The following is a 21,067-nucleotide window of genomic DNA, read 5'->3' on the forward strand; positions in this document are numbered from 1 at the left end:
GTGTGCACATAGGGAGAGGTGGTGTAGTAGTTTAGCGCACTGCGCTACGGATTAGATGAACCGGTTCTTGATCTCCCCGAGGTCGACTCGGCCTCAAACGAGTACCTGGTGCCGTGCACGTAATTATCGGCAGTGGGAAGACAAAGGCGGCTCTGGACGTGGTGTTGGCCACCCAACACTTTGCGGAGTGCACACGGGCCTCTCTCTGTGTGGGCCTCGGCTGTGCACAGACGGCGGTGGTACCGTGTTAACGTGTACGGTGGATTTTGTTGTTATTTTTTGCCCAAACCGACCTTCTAAAAACGCGAATTTCTTCCTAAGGTAGCCACACAAAAAACCCGTTGCTTTTGTTTGCTTTTAAAGGAATTTCTTTGTTTTTGGAAAAGTCGGGCCTGCTCAACCCTCACGTTGCCATGGAAACAGAGGCCCCCAGGAGGAGACGGGGTCACGTGATTTCACGCTGCCATTTTGTTTATCTCAGATTTTCAAACGCCGTCGACAAAATCGCTTTAACAAATTCACATCTATCCGATTCATATTTAGTATTTTTTTTTTCGTTTTAGTATTCGGTTAGGCCTCGTAAATGATCCGACCAAATTTCTCTTGCGACATAGTTAAACAACAACAACAAAACTACGATTAATTATATCGCCCTGTAGACATGCCACCGTAGCACCAAAGTTGTTGGCCCAACGTTGGCCTAACAGTTTCCACGTTCACTGGGTGACTGCGGAAACCCAATACAGATTTAGCGGTTGCACGCTGCACGCGCTAAACACGTTCCTATGCTAAGAAAAGCGCTAAATAATTTAAAGATGGAGGGAGAAAAGCTCTTGTCAAGTGCGCATGTGTGTGGGTGTGTTTCCCACGAGCTTATTAGGGCTGCGGTACCTCAAATATTGGCAGAAGTGCGAGGGGCGATCTGAAGTCTGAGACCAGGAAAAGTGCTGCGCAGAGACGATCTCCCAAGTGAAATGCTGTGGAAGGGTGGCATCTGTGTGCAGACTGCCCTACATGACATCACCACAGGATTGGAAGGATGCCCTGGTGGTCCCCCTCTTAAAGAGGGGGGACCGCACGTATTGTAACAACTATAGGAGCATCTCTCTTCTCAGTGTACCGGGAAAGGTCCTGGCAAGGATTATGTAACATTGCCTTGCCAGGCACGCAAGAAGCTTCGGGTCTTCTCGGCCACAGTCATGGCCTCCCTTCTCTATGCTTGTGAAACATGGACCCCTCTAATGGAACATCTGCGTCGGTTAGAAACATTCAGGCTGGTATGCCTACGATCCATCCTGCGCTTAACCAGGCTAGATTGTGTGTGGAGCTCACAAACCTTTGAAAGATCTGGACACATTCCCATCAGTGAGCTCTTCCAGCAAGCAAGTCTGCATTGACTGAGTCATGTAGCCCAGATGTCCAAGCAGCTTCTATTTGGCTGTATAAAGGGGGCTAAACGGGTACGACATGGGCTGGAGAAGCGATGGACTGATGCGGTACGGGAGAATCTGGACCTGAGTGGACTTGCCAACGACTGGTACCAGCGGTGTCAAGATTGGCCTCTATGGAAGAGGCTCGTGAAGGACGCTCTGGGCAGTTGGAGGCAGTTTCCCTCCAGCAACAATGGAGGGCAGAGGAGCGACACTCACAACAACGAGCGGAGCGCCGGGCAGCTAAAATGCAGCAAGTTGGCACAGTAGGGGGTACAGGTGATGCATCTACCAGTCTTCTCAGTCAGCCAACCCATGGCACCTCGGTCTGTCCCGAGACCTCCTGCCAGCGAGCCTTTGACACCTGAGGTGGCCTCAAAGTGCACCTGGCCTGGCACAGGCGCCATGGTGACGTCACCGTCACTTAGTGGCGAATGGAGGGTATTGGTGTTAGTTTTGTTTTTTCCCACGGAACACCCCGTTACTCAGAGCAGTCTCTCACGCACGACGCGTTTAGCAATCATCAGGCATGTGCGACGTGTTGAGACTTAAAATAGTTTTTTGAAGTGGCCTCAATGGGGGTGAACCCGACAAGGCGGTGGTGGGTTGCGGTTGTCACCGAAGCCCTGCTGCGGAGGTTCTGGATTGGTGCCAGAGGCGTTTTGTAACACTCCGGGCAGAGTTGGAAAAGGTTTCACGCTGCGGTTTTGGAAAAAAAATTCCTCCACAGATGCAGCCCAGAACCATTGATGATACGGTCACCTGTACTGACGACTACCTGGACGGTCCACCGTCTGTCTTATATCCATGATGCACTCGGGCTATTATTGCTCGTAACACCTTTATCCTACAAGCAACTATGGCAATTAGATTTTATACGTAGACTTTCACGACTGATATTATGTATGTTGAACTTCTTTCGCACCATACGTAGCCGACCCTGCTAATCGTAAGTGCATTCATGATTCATAGCTTCTTTAGGATTAGATTGTCGTGTGGATATACTGTCAATTATTTAACTATAGTCCTCCACCAACCGAACAGAGCCAATCAAATCAAGTTGTCATGTCGGCAATTATGCCAATTGGATTGGTTTTTCAGCAAAACCGGAGGAAGAATGTTGGAAAAACGAACTAAATGTTGACAATTTTGCATGACAGTTCGCTGGAGATTACAACCAGCATATGGCAACTTGGTACAGCAATGGCGTAAGATGACGTAGTTCCATCAAGCCAACGAAAATAAGAGTTTGGTTCTCCCATGTGGTTTTGGTTTGCACTGCGTGTCATTTTACGGTACAATGTCCAACGTTTTTCTTCACGTACTGGTAGCTTCTTTAGCAACTAAGTGCAGTTCAATTTGGGTAGAAGCTCCAAGCACATGGAACGAAACCCTCGGACACGGCACCGAACAACGACGACACGCGTTGCAACCTGAGAACGGACCACAGAGAAGCCGTACAGCAGCTCAACCTAGAAAAAACTACGCAGGAGAAGACAAAGAGTTTGTTGACAAGTGTAACGATGCGATTGTTTAGAGGGAGATCATGCAACCTTGGGTAGTCCATGTGACGACTATCTGAAATCTGATTGGAGGTTGCCATCTCCTTTTCCTAGTATGGGGGGAGCCATTTTTTTTGGGCGGCCATTTTTTTGAACAACTGTTTCCTGAAACAATTGCTGGCAACAATTCCCCAAAAATTGCCATCAAGCCATGGTCTTTGGGCAACATGCAAATGCCGCTTATGAGAGCTCTGACATAAAACATCCTTATCTTTCATTGCAACTGTGATAATTTGCTTAATTGTACATACAACGACGCTGGCAATGTTAACTCGATTAGTTATCCAGGCTGATAATTTAAGCGATTGCTTTACGAAATGATTTAAAACGTCGACGGGTTCTACGCTGACAACCCATTCCACGCAAGTAAACTACGAATGTGTTCTCAGCCGAATATCACACGTGCGGTGAGTTTTCGTTTAATTACAGCCGCAACACAACGCGCGACATCACCTGGTGACGCTGCCTGTAATTACCTCATCGGATAACGCACGCATGTAATGTGTGACGCCATCATCATCATGGGGGAGGGGGGAGGAAGGGGTTATTTACTGTTTTAAAAATGTTCATCCAGTTTTGGACCAACCTTGTCAATAATTGGACTAAAAGGGTAGGGGTCCCTAATATCGACACAACTTTAAAATACGAATAAAAATAAATTTATATTGCATCATGTTTGCACACATTATAGTTGTGCCCCTTTATGGACAGATGGATGGAACTAATGCCGACAGCCTTCGTTCGAAAGCGTTACAAATGATAAAACTATAAACATGATGCACGTTGACAGGTTGTACCGCGTATTTGTTCGGTACGATGTCCGACGTTTCGGCCGCATGTGCTGCTGGGAGCTTTTTCGGGAAGTGAATTCGGTTTACAACAAAAGACTGCCCGAAAATTCACAACAGATAGGAAATCCGTATCCAGTGGCTGAAGAAGCTCCCAGCACGTGGGGCGAAACGTCGGACGTCGCGCCTAGCAACGCGCGGGATGACCCGACAACCGCGAGAACCTACGCTGATGGTATCTCTCTAGGAGGCTCTCTCGGAGGGGTAGTACTCAAGATTCTCCAGGAGCTCCTTAAATCTTCCCTCTGAGTGGCCGGGCAGCACCGCCGGCTCACAGCACGGTGCATGTGGAGGAGCGAGCGCCGGCTCCATCCGATGTCGGGACCTTGTCCTTGCAGAGGTCGTCAGGCAGGGAGCCGTTGGCCGGCCAAAGGTTCAGCTCTCCGAACACACCCGTCTCGATCATCTCCTCCTGCCAGGGATGGACAATCGGGAGGCACGGAGAGGGGGGAGAGACGGCGGGATGGTCGTAATGTTCGCAATGACGCACCAGTGCGCCCTTCAAAGTCATTGATCCGCACCTAGCACGATTGACTGCGTACAGTGCGAAAGAAGTTCAACATACGTACGTACATGACACCTAAGTATTCCCGCATTGACACGAGTGGCTCAGATATCTGTGTTGAACTGACGCTAAGATCCTGGGTTCAGCCGCCTGTCTCCGACGACTGAACAACAATACCCACTTTGGTTCCGCACTTACGTTCGCTACATTTTATCTCTAGACATTAAAAATATAAGTTTTTACTTCTCGTGTGACGAATATTATTCTCTGTGGCAGGGCGGGTGGGAGAGTGCTATAGTGGCCCCTAGTGTGTGGGCCAGCAGCCACTTGAAGGGATCCCAGAGGTAGCTCTGCGGTATCCACTTTCCGCGGGCCGCCACCAGCGATTCGTGCGATAACGATCGTGGGCCCCTGCTTCTTCTTCGAGACAAAAAAATACCAAAACCTCTCCCCCCCTGCCCCCCCCCCCCCTGTTATTTGTTTCACTTTCCAAAGCAGGCAGCTGTGCGGCCGAGAGAGCGTGGTGAGCGGCGATCGAGGTGGAGAATGCGAGAGGGAGCGGTGGTGGACAAGGGCTGTCAGCGCGGCCCGTCAGCTGCCACAAGGCCGCGGGTATCAGGTTAGCATCCTTCATCGCCCGCTCGCCCGCCCGCCCGCCCCTCGCGGACGGTCCGATCGGCACGAGGTTAATTTCTCTTTAACGCTTTCCAACTTAGCTTGAAAGCGTTCGGCGTCAGCTATGTCCCTCCATCAGTAGCTGGGAGGGGGGGGGAAGGGAGGGCAACCATAACTCACGTAAAGACGATCCAACACGAACAGAACTTTAGCGTGACGTTGCGTTGCTGTGAAAGATGAACCCCAGTGGAAACCGGCTGCATTGGGAATATAATTTTTTTCATTTAAACATGCCAACGCATTTGACCCTGATGGCTGTTGCCCAAGCAGGCTTTTATGCCGCTAATGAAACGCTTCCGAAAGGGTTAAGCACTCCGCGCGTGTGCACGCGCGTTCCTCACAACGCGTTGAGGCGCCCGTACAGCTTTTGCTGCTGTTTGTGCTATTTGTGTTCAAGTGTGGTTTTCAAGAAGAAGGGATGTTAAACATTGCACGGACGGAGACACACGATTGAGTAACGTGAGTGTGTGACGGATCACAGCAGGGTACACAACAAGATTGTAGGAGTGTCAGGGGAAGGGAACCCACCAATAGGAGGGTTAGTGGGACGGTGACAGGAGAAGGGGGAGGGGTAATCGAGGAGATATAAGGGGAGAACAGGCGGGAAGAAGGGGCTTTTGGCGGGAACGAGACTGAGACGGCTGGGGACAGGTGTGGATGGGAGAAAAGGATTAAAAGACGAACCCCCTGCAACCTTGCGTCGGCTCTCCTTTACAAGATCCTCAATTAGAGTAAGCAGAGAACGGTAGGGTTAGATTTCTTGAGCGTGCAATGAGAGAACACGAGAGTGAACGTCAATGCGGTTTTGACTGCGAACATTCTAGCGGCAGCAAAAAGTGTCACCGGAAAGAAAGGAAGAACTAACAGAGAGTGGCTTGGCGACACGAGAGATTGGTGCCAGAAAGATGTGCGCACTGCCTGAGCATGTTGGCACCACCAGACAGAGAGGGAAGTGGAAACAAATGACGACATGTGCAGTGGTCACTCACGGGCTACCTGCGCATGGATCGTGATGATGATGATGATGACAGCAAGAGATTTAAGGTAGAGAAGTAATCCGAACAATTGGATGCAACTGGGAGAAGTTGTTGAGTAAATAGCATGGACAGAGAAGGGGGGAGGCCGCGATTGAGGACATCTTTGAGAGAGGCCACTGCGCACGAGGGCGGGTTTCTGATTGTGTTGTTCTTCGTTGCTCCTTTCAACAACTACCCCTCCTCGAGTGTCCACTCTGCCAGACAAGTTGATTTCCAGGCGGTTTGAATGCGACAGCAGCCAACACCTCCATTAACCACTCCCACCTGTTCTCCCAACTGTCACCATAACTACACTTTTAATAACAAACCCACTCTTTGTTTAAACCGCCGTCAGACCATGTACAATTTATAATATAATTGTTGAGCAGCCTGGAATGATGAGGCGCTATATGAATCTATGTAAGAAGATAAGATAAGTCACGAGTGATTTGGATAAAACGCTGTACGCGCAGCCTGTAATTCTAACTTGCGGCCTGCGCGTTTGTATGCGTGTATGTTGAACCTCTTTGCACTGCACGTAGCCAACCGTGATAATCGGAGGTGCGGGGGAAGGACAACAAACTAAACAGAAAAAGCAGTTCTAAAGGAATTAATCTTCAGTCTAGACGATTTAAAAGTGCATAACTCCAGTGGCTTCCAAATATCAGAAGGAAGAGTCTTCCAGAGCTGCAGAAGCACATCTGAAAGCTTGCGATGCAGTGGCCATCTTTGTTCTATGGTTAGCCAAAAAAAATATCTATACAAGAAGATAAGTCACGAGTGATTTTAATAAATGTTGTATGCGCAGCCTGTCATTCAAACTCGCGGCCTACACGTTTAATGGCAACCTCGCAGGTGCGCCACGGTGGTGAGATGCTAATGACCTCGTCTCGTATGCAGGAGGTCGTGGGTTCGATCCCGACCCTGACGCCTGTATATTTTGAGTTTGCGTGTTCTCCCCGTGATCGCGTCGATTTTTCTCCGGATCCTCCGGTTTCCCCCCCCCCACATTTAGAGTCAACATGCGTTTAAAGTATTTGGCTGCTATAAATGTCCACATGATGATAAGCCACTTCGTTGAGCTATCACTTGTTTACATTTTCTTGCTGTGGATTTCACACCTGATGATGATTGCTTGTGTTGCAGTCGAAACGTCGTGAGAATTTTATTGTTTTATATTTTTATTATTTTATTGTTTCCCTTCTACGTGACTTTACCAAAAGAACCAAGAATATGAATCCCTGCGAGAGGCTGGCGAGGGGGGCCTTTGCGGGTCTCAAGCTCCCTGAGGTGAGGGTCCCATGGGGGGCAATGTCCAAGCCTGTCTGCTGCCTTGTGTGCAGGCTCCTTCCGTGGTGTGTGTCGGATGCTTCAGCCCTTGCCAGGTGAAGACCGTGACTACTCCACAGCAGTGGTTCGTAAATCTTCTTCTTGGTTCTTTCGGTAAAGTCACGTAGAATGGAAATAATAAAATAATAAAAATAAAACATGATTAAATCATTCTCACGACGTTTCGGACCTCTTCTCGACAGACCTGTTCTTCACCTGAGGACGGCTGCTTGCGTTGTGGCCGAAACGTCGTGAAAATGATTTTATTATGTTTTATTTGTATTATTTTATTATTTCCCTTCTACGTGAAAGAACCAAGAAGACCTCGCATCATATTAAAATATCCCCGAGCATGCCTCTGTCCCGCGATGGCCGGTGATCTCCTTCCCCGGCACCTCCCATTAGCACGGTTGGCTACACACGGCGTGAAAGAAGTCCAACGTCGATGGCGGTGGCGTCGACTGTCGCCGGAGGCGCACCTGCCAGGGGATGGGGATGCTGCCCGTCGAGAAGGAGTCGTAGAAGGCCTTGTCCTCCTCCACGAGGTTCACGCCCCTCACGGAGGAGAACGCCCCCACCTCGTCCACGTCCTTGGCGTACACCGTCTTGGAGTCCGGCACAAACGGCGGCTCCAGGAGCCCTGGGGGAGGGCAGCGAGCGAGGGGCAGCGAGCGAGGGGCAGCGAGCGAGGGGCAGCGAGCGAGGGGCAGCGGCGGACAGTGGGGAGCGGGGGGCAGGGTGTGCAAGGGCGAAGGGGAACGTGAAATGTGTATGCGTGTGAGGGCCAGTAGGCAGTGATTATAAAGAGGTAGTGTCCACCAATGTTTAGTGAAGATGCCAAAATGGGTGTCAGGTCGCTATGGCAGCTGCCTACTGAAGGCTATGGGAAGCTGTAGGACGCTGTGGAGGAGCTCAGGCAGCAAGGCTGTGTTGGGAGAGGCTATGCGAGGAGGCTGTGGTCAGCAGGTGGCTCAGCGCGACAACGAACGACTCCCAATCGGAAGGTCGCGACCGTGTGCGTGACTCGGCGATCCCTGCACTACGAACACGGCGAGCCGAATACATGTCCCGCTGTCGGCCGTCATCGGTGATGAATATCTGAACTGGTCCTGGGGCGTCCCTCCCTTAGGTCGGCTCAGCCTCAAATGAGTATATTATTCCGTGCGGCGGCCGGCGGCGTGGCGCCGACCGCACCACCGCGCCAGCATTACGTAGGCGCCACTTCGCTAAGAGCGCTTGCCCACAACGGCCCGTGAAGATGCGGCACAGCGAGTGACTTTGTCCCCGTGACGACTGGGTGGGCCCAGCGTACCGGCCTGCAGGCGGCCCCAGTTGATGGAGGCGAACAAGCCGTGCTTCTTGAGCTCGCCGCAGGAGCCGTCGCGGAAGCCGAGGCGCGCCGCGGGGTCCTTGGCCAGCAGCGCCTCGCACGTCGCGCGGCAGTCGGCGCTGAAGCGCTCCGAGTAGCTGGCGTTGTCCTGCAGGATCCGCCGCTTCACCTCCTTGTTCTCCACCTCGTCGCCGCCCAGGGGACAACAGCCAGAGCGTTGAGTCGAGGGGGCCCGGCTTTACGACGGAATGTATTTATCACCAATCAACTGGACCAATCAACTTCAAGGACAGTGCATGCATTATCAGAGTTGTGTTTTTTGTTTGCATTATGACTGCAGGTATTGTGGTCTATGCAAACATGACTCCTTGTATAAAAGGTGTCAGTTTTGTTGCCAGATAAAAGGGTAAAAAACCAATGATCATATTTTTTCTACTGGCAAATGAGGTTCAAATGGTATAAATGCTTACCCCGAGCTCTCATACTCTGATGGTGCATTGTCTTTGAGTTGTGCGCCTTTTGGCGTCATCTGGTCCAACATCATGTGAGACTAGGCTCTAAGGAAAGCTGTCTCGGGTGTGGCCCAATCAACTTCAAGGACAGTGCATACATTACCAGAGTTATGTTTTTTGTTTGCATTATGGCTGCAGGTATTGTGGTCAATGCAAACATGACTCCTTGTAAAAAAGGTGTCAGTTTTGTTGCCAGATAAAAGGGTAAAAAACAATTATCATGTATTTATCAGTTTGCCATTGCCCACAGACGCCACTGCCGGTGAAAGAGGGCCTCCATCAGAGGGAGGGCGCCACGGTGGCGAGATGTTGACTACCTCGCTTCTTATACAGGAGGCCGTGGATGCAATCCCGACCCGTGACGCCTGCTGTATATTTGTAGTTGGCGTGTTCAATCTCCCCGTGGTCGCGTGGATTTTTCTCCAAGTCCTCCGGTTTTTCCCTCCACACTTAGAGTCGACAAGCATTTAGAGTATTTGGATGCTATACATTTCCACGTGATCCATTTGCGGCCAGGTCGCTTCTGAAAAAGAGCTATATAGCTCAGTGGACCTTACCTGGTAAAATTTAAAAATACATTGTTCTGGAGGGCATTTGGCCTACTCTTCCATCTCGTCGTGACGAGAGGACACAGCTGGGACAATTAGGCTGGCAATGCCCATTTGCAGGCCAGTGCCTGCTGCATACATCTTACGCCACACAGGGGCAGCTGCCACTGGGGGGGGGGGTCCCCTTGGCTATATGGCAGCAGGGCATTGGAATGGTTGAGATGAGATGTCATGTAAGGCTCTTGGCCTTTAAATGAAAATCCTAACCGTTAAGTTGCTTTTAATAAACTATAAAGTAGAGTGCCCCCCCCCCCACACGTCCCGCATATCCCCGTGCATCCCTCCCTCTCCCTGTGCATCCCTCTGTGTCCCCACACATCCCTCCTTGGTACTGTATGTCCCCACATGTCCCCCGCTTGTCCCCATGTGTTCCATTGAGTCCCCACATGTCCCCACGTGTCCCTATTGGCCCCCCCCCGCGCGTGTCCGGCACGTGTCCCCACATGTCCCCATTGTGTCCCACTGAGTCTCCGCGTGCATCCCTATTGCATCCCCCCGCGTTTTGAGCACCTTCTCCCCGCGGTAGCGGAACGGCCCCTTAGCCTGGATCATCTCGTAGATGGTGACGCCGAGGGTGAAGTAGTCGACCGAGTAGTCGTACGGCTCGCCCTTCAGCAGCTCCGGCGCCATGAAGCCTGGAAACGCACGGACGGACGGACGCACGCGCAATGACCACGCGCGCACGCACGCACGCACAAACGGCTCCTCGTGTGTCGTGACGCGGCGCCAGCGAGCGACGCAATCGCCGTGCGGAAGAGGTGAAGGGAGCAGAGTTTACGAAGAGAAGCGAGCGGAGAGGTTTGCCGCACCCGGTGTCCCGGCGTAGCCTTTGGTCTTGTCCTGTCCCTCCTTCATCTCGATAGCGAGACCCAGGTCGGAGAGTCTCACGTGGCCTGCGGACACACGTAATGGGGTTGTTAGCGAGGAACCTCTTGGTGTTGTTCACAGACGGCTGAGAATACGGCAGGGATTTCCGCAGTGCAATGCCTCACGATGATGCGGTGCAATATTAGTTTTCAGCGCATTGCTATTATTATTATTATTGCACAATCAGTTTTGCATTTGTATTCTTCAGTTCGCGTGCCTTTGATGAATAAATAATGATTTGCTTCAAAGTTCTTTCATGGGAGCAGACAAAGGAAGTGGAAACACGTGGACGGCTACATGGGCGCGTGGATACGAGTGGACGCGTTGGACAGGTAGCGTGGTGGGAGGACGGGCGAGTGGCTCGCGAGTGGACGGGTGGACACGCGGAGGAGCGGGTCCGGCAGGGTGGACGCGGGGTCACCCATGTCGTCGAGCAGCACGTTCTCGGGCTTGAGATCGCGGTAGACGATGCGGTGCTGGTGGAGGTGCTCGAGCCCGCACACGATCTGCGCCGCGTAGAAGAGGGAGCGCGCCTCCGGGAAGCCCTGGTTGGCGTCGTCCACATCGTAGATGTGGAACCTGCCTCGGAGACACCGCCACGCAGCACCGCCACCATCATGCACCACCACCATACAGCACCACCACGCACCACCACACAGCACCACCACGCACCACCACCATGTACCACCACACAGCACCACCACGCACCACCACACAGCACCACCACCATCATGCACCACCACCACACAGCACCACCACGCACCACCATGCACCGCCACACAGCACCACCACGCACCACCACCGTGCACCACCACCACCACACAGCACCACCACACACCACCACGCACCACCACCGTGCACCACCACCACACACCACCACGCACCACCACCGTGCACCACCACCACCACCACACAGCACCATCGCACACCACCACGCACCACCACACAGCACCGCCACGCAAGATGAGTCCACAACATGATCTCAGAAAACCACGCCAGAAGAAAACGACTCCAGAAGATGACCCTGGGAGATGAAGCCGTGATATCGACGGTGACTCTGGAAGGTGACCCTGCAACACGGACTCGTGTAATCCGCGACGTTTCCGGCATTGCCAAAACGTCTCCTATCATCTATTCTAGCGCAAAATGCCTTGGAGAAGGCCCGTTGCCCGAACCGTCGCATATCAGATGTTTTTTCCTTTCAATGCCGCGATGTTATTGGCGAACGTGTTGAGTCTTTTCTCTCGCAATGACACGAACGACAATAGTTGTCTGGGCGAGTTGCGGTTGTTCTCGGAAGAGAAGAGGCATCGTCTCCTGCTGGCGCGCCCCGACTCGCGCGCGGGCTAAGACGCCGTCACCTGAGGTCTCCGCCGTTCATGATGGTCATGACGAGGCAGAGCTCCAGCTTGCTCTGGAAGGCGTAGGAGAGCGACACGATGAAGCGGCTGTGCACCTTCTCCAGGATCACCTTCTCCACGATCGCGCCCTGCGGCGAGAGGCGGCACGACGGCGAACCGCGCCGACACACGCGAGAGTGCACACCGCATCTGTGGCAAGCGCGTCTCCAAAGCAACCGAAGCTTTGTGTCAACCGCATCTCTCGCGGTGGCGAGAGGGTGCTGCAGTGGCTAGGAGATGTTCACTACCTCGCCTGGTGTACAGGAGGTCGTGGGTTCAATTCCGACCCGGACGCCTGCTGCTGTATATTTGGAGTTCTCTCTCCATGTGGTCACGTCGATTTTTATCTGGCTGTCATATCCTCGACATTGGCATTCAGCTCCTGAACCACATTGCTGCTACCGACATACACGAGAATATAATAAAATCATCGCAATCGCCACCACCACCGTCATCGTCATCCACCACCTCCTCACCTCATAGCCTCCCCTCTTCTTCAGCCGCTTCTTGTTGAGCTTCTTGTTGGCGTACAGCTTGCCCGTCGCCTTCGCCTGGCAGGCGCACACCTCGCCGAAGCCGCCCTTCCCGAGCACGCGGAAGTCGGAGAACCACTCCTCGCCCATGGGCTGCATCTCGAGCCACTTGAACTGCAGGTAGCGCAGGTAGCGCGGGCTCTCCACGTACTCGGCGAGGCTGCGTGACTGCAAGAACTCCGTCGTCTCCGCCAGGGCCTCGGCGAAGGAGCCGCGGGCCCGGGCGGCCTCCATGGCCGCGGCGCTCAGGAAGGAGCAGAAGGAGGCGGGCTTCTTGTCGTCCATGTGCTCTGCGATGATCTTCTGGCCCTTCGTGGGCTTCTCCGACTCCTCGCTCGTGTCCAGGTCCTCGCAAGCCTGGCGGCGACGAGTCATAGTAGTAATGATGATGATGGTAGTCGTCATCGTCATTTTTAACAGCAGTATCAACGTCATTGTTAACGTCATCATAGTTGCCAACGTTGTCACGTTCGTCGTCGTCATCACCATCATACGTCCTTTGGCTTTAGTGAAAGATGAGCCGCACCGGCTTCACCAACGTGCACTGACCAGCGTGGGAAGGTATGATCAAATAACCACCTTGACACAACGTGGACTGACAAAGGGGCTGGAAGACAATCGTTGGGGGGGCAGGTGGTGGGGGGGAAGAGTGGTGGGGTTGTGGTTAGTGCACCGGGTTATATGAACCCGGTCCATTTCTGGCCACGGCTAACGTCAGCGGCGAGTGACATCAGAACCGATCCCCCCCCCCCGCCCCCACCTATCTACCCAAGCACCACCATCCACTAACCCACAGTGAGCGGCCAGGTGAAAGTGTGGTCAAACGACCGCATAAGACCTACGCGGCGCGGGGAGGGAGGCCTTCATCCGGCAGTGACCATGGCGCTGCCGACCAAGTGAAAAGATCGAGAGCGCTCGTGTTGGCATCGCCGCTGCTGGTGGCACCGACGCCGCCGTGGGCCCATTAGGGGGGGGGGCGGAGGAGCCCCCTAAGGGTGCGTGGGGAATTAATGATGAGAGCGACCGAAGCTGATTTTGGCTAAACCAATTTGGCCGACTCAGCAGAAGATCTGCAATTACCCCTGGCGGGTGGACGCAAGCGGTCTTCAATTCAGTTCACGGGGGGAGGGGGGGGAGGTTAATTGCCTTGAGTGATGATTACTCGCGAGTTCCATGTTCCACGTACTCGGGTAGTCACAGCCCTCTGCAGTCACTCTAAACTACTAAAATATGTTTTGTATTTTACCAGGTAAGGCGCACTAAGCTAGCTATTTTTCAGAAGCGACCTGGTCACAAATGAGAGCTGAAAAGTGGGCAAGGAGGCATGGAGAGGTGCACGCATGGAATCGCATTGAGAGACCGAACCTGCGTAGCCCTCATCATCATCGTCAGCCATGGTCAATCCACTGCTGGATGAGAGCAATTCCCCACCCCCAATCCACCACCGCCACCTTCCACGACCCTGCGATGTAGCAATCCACTTGGCACACAAACTGATGTCAGCACTTCATCTCCTCTCGGGCGCGTTCCGTTCCTTGGCCGCTGACCCACTCACTGTTCCCTGCTGGCTAGAAGCCTTGCAAGAGGCGGTAGTACCCGCGCTTTACCCCACCGCACGTGTCCCTGCAGATCGATCGGCTACGGGCAGAACTGTCGAAGTCGTTGTCATCGGCCACGACCAATCGACTGCCGGGCGAAAGCCTCCCGCAGGCCGCAGCCACCGCCTCGCGTGACGATCCTGCGACATTCGACTCACGATCCTCGTGGCCAAACAGAACGAGGATACCCGAGGCAGCCGCGCCGGGCGCTTGCGGTGGGCCAAGGTGCAGGCGCACCGCCTGCACACCCGCTACACAATATGCACTCGACTTGCAACACGGGGGCCTTAATCTTGTTTCCCCCAACTGCTTGATGGCCGATGGTAAGCCAGCGGCGGCAGCAGCAGCAGCTCACTGCCAGAGTGTTGATCTAATTAGAATCTGGGTCTGCACATCCACAAGCTTCTGATCTCTTCTTGACCTAAAAATTCATCCTGCCCGCACCGACAGAGATGGGCACAAGCGGTGAGCTATATAGTATAATCAGATCACCTGTACGCATGTACATACGCACCTGTGTGTGTGTGCGTGTGGTTTGCTCTCGGCAGCGGGCAGTGGATGTTTCGTGTGTTTAGTTTGTTCTTCTTCCCCTGTACCTGCGATTAGCACGGTTGGCTACGCACAGTGCGAAAAAAGTTCAACATACAGCACACACAACCTGAGTTGCTGCCATATATTGAATCCCATCAACGCAGTGAGGTTGGAGGAACTGAGCACAGTATCCAGTATTCAAAGTTCGGGGTGTCATCTTTGCTTGGTGACCTACGCTCGGGAACTCTCCCCTGTTTCCCACTCCATTCATCCCACCGGTTAGACTTAGGAGACTCGGTCCCACTCAGGCTTGCGTCGTCGTGACAACCACAGCCCCTGGACCACACTAGGCGATACGGCACTGCCCACTTGATTTCATTCGCCGGCAGCTATTCGCACATTCATGGGGCTGCTCCTGAAGCCATCCTCAAGTTGCATCGCTCACCAACGTGGACATTCCGCCTCTGTTATCTGGCCATAGGGCAAGCCTGAGTCTGCCGGTGAGACACTCAAAGTCGAAACGGGTCCAGAGTCGGCTTCTCGTGATGGATAAGTGCCGCTGAGATCATGCACTATCGAAAGTCCTTGGAGCTCACGGGATGTGTAGACAAGCGCCGATCAACTCCCCACTGTATAAAATTAAGATAATAAGATTGTAGCAGTGGCCCTTTGCTGATCCACTGCTGGATGAGGGCCTCATGTTTCGGTGTGGGACAGGTTTGACCATTCCTCACGTGCATGGTCAGTGGGGATTGGCGAAGGGGCAGGGCCCAGGACTCTGTTCAGATATCAATCGCAACTTCGGATCACCTGCAGACATATAGTGCAATGCGCTAACCGCTGTGCCACTACTCCTCCACCCCATGCAAATGTTACACGTGACACGCACGCCCGGCACACCACATCCATGATACCTCTCGATACGTGGCTAGTAATTGAGGAAGTTGCAAGTGACCTATTATAATGGATCACGTCCAACTTCGTCCAGTCGGCTGCAGGCAGCGACGCGGACGAACATTCTAATGTGTGTACGTAGGACAGTCCTCGGCTTACGAACCTAATTCGTTCCTGAGACCCATTTGTAAGTCGAACGGCTCGTAAGTCGGAACACAATAATACACTGTATTTAAATGCCCACACACACAGACGGGAGCACGCACACTCGCAAAGACAAAGACGCACACACACCTCAACGACAACGATCCCCCGTATAGCGTTAACAGGCTGTTGGGGCAAGTGCTGTTAGCGAGTGGCACCTATGAAGGCCGGCACGGCACACGAGGGGGTGGGTGGCCAGCACCACGCCCGACCGCCTTTGTCTCCCAAGTGATGATGTTGTAACACCGCACTAGGTACTCATTTGAGTCGAGCGAGGTAGGCTCCGGACCGGTTCAGATCGTCGTCACTGGTGTTGTCTGTGAGCCACTTTCCCTGCACAGCGCGCTAGCCGCCACACTATCGCTCCCAACACACTCACGTTCACTTGTGCGTGCACACACACTCCCAGCGCGAGGGACGACTCCTCACATCTTGCGGAGGGTCGCTCCTCTGAACAAAATAGTTCCACGGTGCAATTTGCAATTGCGAGTTCTCGTTTCACGTCAATGTTTTTTTTTATATTTCATGGAAGCAGGTTCGTAAGTATGGGTGTTCGTAAGTCGGAAGTTCGTAAGGCGAGGACTGCCTGGAAATTGAATATTTCTCTCACCGTACGTAGCCACCCGTTGCAATCGGTGAGCAATCAAACTGCTCCGGCGCCGGGGACAGACTAAGCGCCCGAACCGAGAGCGGTGCGGGTCAAACAAACAACAACAACAACAACCAACTCGCACAAAATCCACCCGCTCAGAGACAACCCCCGCACCTGGAGGAGCTCTCCGGCAGGCCGGAACTCCGCGTGCGTCTCGAGAAACTGGCGGAAGAGGTGGCGGCCGATGGGCTCGAGGTGGCAGACTTGCTCGAAGGAGGGCAGCGTGGGCGACGAGGCCGCGGGGTGGAGCGCCACGACTCGTGCCCGCACCTCGTCCAGACGCAGCACGTGGGGCAGCTTGAGGCGCGCGCGCATCTTGCGGTCGCGGCCGCCGCCGCCGCCGCCTCCGTCCGTGTCGCCGCGCGCCGCCACGTACGCCGAGTTGGCCACCACCGTCTCGAGGCCGCCGATGTCCATGGTGGTAGGCCGGGGCTAGGAGGACGACGACGATGACGGTGAGGAGGAGGTGGAGGATGACGAGGTGGAGGAGGAGGCCCTGCGTTGCACGGAAGAGAGAGAGAGCGCATGGTACGCGCGCACGTAGTGTGTGTGTGTAGTGCAATGGTCAGCGCGCTACGCTACGAACCAGGCGACCAGAGTCCGATTCCTGCTCACGGCCAACACCGGTGACGATTATCTAAACGGGTCCTGGGTCTCCCCTAGGTTGCCTAAACAATGAGTACCTGGTGCGATGTGTAAGCATCGCCACCAGAGAGACAAAGGCGGCCGGGCGTGGTGTTGACCACCCACCCCTCGTGTACCTTGCTGGCCTGCATATGTGCTCGCTAACAGCACTTGCCCCAAAGGTCCATTAAGGCTCTCCGGGTGATCTTTGTCTATGTGGATAGGTTCCATAATCGGTAAAGCTCCTCCGGCAGGTAGAGAGAGGAAGCTGCGTTGGCTGGGTCATGTTGGCCGCATGCCAAGCCACCGCATGTCCCAAGCAGCTTCTGTTTGGCCCGAAATAGGGGGCTAAACGGGCGAGGCACGGACTAGAGAAAAGATGGAGTGATGTGGTACAGGAAGAGGTGGAGCTGAGTGGACTTGTAGACGACTGGTACCAGCGGTGTCAAGATTGGTCTCTGTGGAGGAGGCTCGTGAAGGACGCTGCTGCTTGGCAGTTTCAGGCTGTGATCATCCAGAACAGGCCGTGCAACGTATAACGACGCAATGCCCGATCCACAAATATGAAGGAGACATCACAGCGATGATACACACTGCTACACTCCTGACGCTTAACCACCTGAACGAATGTGAAATTGTAGCTGTTGCTCTTCATTTACATCAGCCATACGAAAGCAGAAGAAGTGCCAGGCTAGGTGCACCTCGAGGCTATTTGCAAGTGGGAGGCTGCTGCCCTCCCAACAACAGCGGAGGGCAGAAGAGAGACGCTCACAACAGCAAGCAGAGCGCACCGGCGTCTAAAATGCAGAAGGTTGTTAGAGCGAGGGGAGAACGGGTGGCGCGTCTGGCAGTCTCTGTCAACCCGTGGCGTCCCTGGGTCTGTCCCGTGACCTGTCGTTGAACGACAACTAGGTCCACCTAGCCTGGCACAAGCGCCGTGGTACCGTCACCCGCCGCCTCGTGGCGAACGGTGGCCGTTGATCAGTGGGGGAGCGGTGGCGCAGTGGGTTAGCACACTAGCACATTGCGTTAGGAACATTACGATTCTATTTCGATTCCTGCTCACGGCCGCCAAGACCAGTGACGACTATCTGAATCAGTCCTAGGCATCCCCTAGAACGACTCAGCCTTAAATGCCTACCTGGTGCGGTGTGTAAACATCGGCACTGGAGAGACAAAGGCGGCCGGGCATGGTGCTGAACACACCACCGCTCTCGTCCGCTATGCCGGCCTACATAGGTCCTCACTAACAGCACTTGCCACAACAGACTGCTAAAGGGCTATACGGGGGATCTTTGTCTCTTTTGTGTGTGTCAGCGTGTTTGTATAATTGTGCCTAAGCGTGTGAACCGCTATAGCTGATTATAGCACGTGTGTGTGTGTCACTGTATCGGATTAGAGCACGTGTCTCTCATAAGCATGCGTGTGTGTGTGAATTTGTCTCAGCGGGCCACTGCCTGAACAACACCTGAACACTGCGTGTGGGGAGCGGTAATGTAGCGGTTAGCGCTTCGCTACGGACCCAGCGACTCGCATTCCTCTCCTGCTCACGACCAACACCAGTGACGATTATCTAAATCGGTCCTGAGTCTCCCCTAGGTCGGCTCAGCCTCAGATGAGTACCTGGTGCGGTGTGTAAGCATCGGCCTTGGAGAGATACGTGATCGCTAACAGCAGCACTTGCCCCAATATTGTGGGGATCTTTGTCTTTGTAACTACACGACCTCCTCACGACCTCCCCACGACCTCCACGGTTACTCGTGAACGCACGACGAGGAATCTCATCGAGTGTGCGCACGCCCTTGGCCGACGCCCCGGGCCAGAAAAGGCAGTGACAGCCACTTCGTGAACGACTCCTTCCAGGGTCAAACAAATCTTGCGATAGACCGGCCGCTGCACGTTGAGCTGCTGCTCAATGTGGAGGGCCCGCCATCCTCATGTCGACTTGCACCAAGACCAATAGACTCACACAGAGATCCGTAGTCCCACACAGAGACCCGAAGACTCAAACAGAGACCCATTGACAAACAGAGCCTCATAGACTTACCCAGAGACCCATAGACTCACACAGAGACCCATTGACAAACACAGAGACCCATAGACTCACACAGAGATCCGTAGTCTCACACAGAAAACCCGAAGACTCACACAGAGACCCATTGACGAACACAGAAACCCATCGACTCACACAAAGACCCATAACAATGTAGTGGCATAGCGCTGGCTGCTAGCAGGAAAGGGGATCTGCGGCGTACGGCAGTCCTGATTGTCAGCGAGCCAGGAGAGACACGGGAGGGGGGCCTAGGGGAAAGGTCACAGAAGGGCACCGCAGGAACCCGCTGGTAGGTTCCAGAAAGGGGGCGTGGCCTGGGGCGGAGCGAGTCCACGTGACAGTATAAGAGGGGCCCCTGTAGGGGAGCTCGGGGCTGTTGGAGTGGGATCACCGTCGTGCTGCTGAAGTCCTTCGTCACCGTTCTTCTCGTCGTCGTCTCCGTCTTTACCATCTCGGGGCGCCGCTGGTCAGGCAGCCTACCGACTGTCCTGGCTGAGTAGCGTCGCCGACAACAGACTGCCTAATTGTTAAGAGTGTTACCCCAATGGTACTTGTTAATAAAGAAGTGCCTCCAAGTCTTATCGTCTCCGAGTTAGTCACTACAACAACAACAACCGCCATTCGCCACTAAGTGGCGGTGACGTCCCCACGGCGCTTGTGCCAGGCTATGTGCATTTTAAAGCCACGTGAATTGTCAAATGCCTGCTGGTAGAAGGTCACGGGACAGATCCAGGTGGCATTGCTTGACTGCCTGAGATGACTGGCACATGCACCACCTGTGCCCCCCTACTGTGCCAACTTGCTGTGTAAAACTTCCCGGCACTTCACTCGTATTTGAGCGTCGTTCCTCTGTCCTCCGTTTCTGACGGCGACTGCCTCCAACTGCCCAGTAGAGTCCTTCACGAGCCTCTACCACAGAGGTCAATCTTGACATAGCTAGTACCAGTCTTTGGCAAGTCCACTCAGCTCCACATCCTCTCATGCCACATCATTCCATCTCTTCTCTAGCCCATGCCGATTAAAAGCTGTTTGGGCATACGGTTGGCCGGGCATGCGGGCTACATGACCCAGCCAACGCAGCCTTGCCTGCCGGAGAAGCTCACCCATGGGACTGTGTCCAAATCTTTCAAGGATTTGTGAGCTTACACAATCCAGTCTGGTTAAACCCAGGATGGATCGTAGGCATGCCAGCCTGAATGTTTCTAACTGGCATTGATGTTCCATTAGGAAAATCCACGTTTTACAAGCATAGAGAAGGCAGGACATGACCGAGGCCGATAAGACCTAAAGCTTCATGTAGAGCGACAGACCAGGTAGCTTCCACAGCGTTACGCAGCTGACGAAAAGACAATGCTGGTCGACTGATTTGGAGTGAGACCTCTGCTGTCAAACCGGAGCTGGTCAGTACACTGCCCACATATGGAAACCTCCCTACTCTCTACACAACTGCCCCGCCACATAGGGAGTTGAGGGGGTGGAGTGTTTGATGATACAAAATACCCAGGCAGGTGCTTAGTTTTGGAGAGGCTGATGGTAAGGCCCCACCTCTTAGTAGCATGCTCCAAGTAAAACAGCAGAGCCTCTAACCGTCTAACGCCTCTGAGTGACTAGCAATCACCAGATCATCAGCATACAGAACATGGGCATCGATCAGCCTCCAATTGTACGTGTACCAGATGGAGATTCCTCCGATACAGCCATGGAAAGCTTCTTGAACGACATGGTTGAAAAAGATGTTACATAATGTAGAAGCCAGAAGACATCCCTGTCACAACGTTGGGTTGCTCAGTCAATGGCCAGGGTCAACGGCGGCGTGGTGTATTCCGCAAATATGGCCGACTGTGAGGGCGGGCACAAGCCGGCGTGAGTAGGTTAAACGTTGAGTTTTATGGATGA

The 21,067-nt window shown here is 53.7% G+C and overlaps 1 protein-coding gene across 1 annotated transcript; it reads right to left on the reverse strand.

Annotated features, from left to right (window-relative positions):
- Positions 1–3,828: 3,828 nt before the first annotated feature.
- Positions 3,829–16,911, reverse strand: GRK1 (G protein-coupled receptor kinase 1). The gene is made up of 9 exons (XM_078869363.1): positions 16,609–16,911; positions 12,559–12,972; positions 12,044–12,171; positions 11,104–11,261; positions 10,625–10,708; positions 10,326–10,450; positions 8,678–8,879; positions 7,845–8,005; positions 3,829–4,252 (listed from the first exon to the last, which is right to left on the reverse strand). The coding sequence occupies exons 1-9, from the start codon at positions 16,909–16,911 to the stop codon at positions 4,112–4,114; spliced, it is 1,716 nt and encodes a 571-aa protein (XP_078725489.1). The 3' UTR covers positions 3,829–4,111.
- Positions 16,912–21,067: the final 4,156 nt, after the last annotated feature.

The sequence above is a fragment of the Lampetra fluviatilis genome, chromosome 27 (assembly GCF_964198595.1).
Source record: "Lampetra fluviatilis chromosome 27, kcLamFluv1.1, whole genome shotgun sequence".
In the NCBI taxonomy this organism is placed as follows: Eukaryota; Metazoa; Chordata; class Hyperoartia; order Petromyzontiformes; family Petromyzontidae; genus Lampetra; species Lampetra fluviatilis.

Coding starts and splice junctions, on each gene's coding strand:
- GRK1 (XM_078869363.1), bottom strand. CDS start 16,911: ATGGACATCGGCGGCCTCGAGACGGTGGTGGCCAACTCGGCGTACGTG. Junction 10,709..11,103: donor CGTGCTGCTCGACGACATGG/GTGACCCCGCGT, acceptor GTGTGTCCGCAG/GCCACGTGAGACTCTCCGAC. Junction 8,880..10,325: donor TCCGCTACCGCGGGGAGAAG/GTGCTCAAAACG, acceptor GGCGGCGACGAG/GTGGAGAACAAGGAGGTGAA.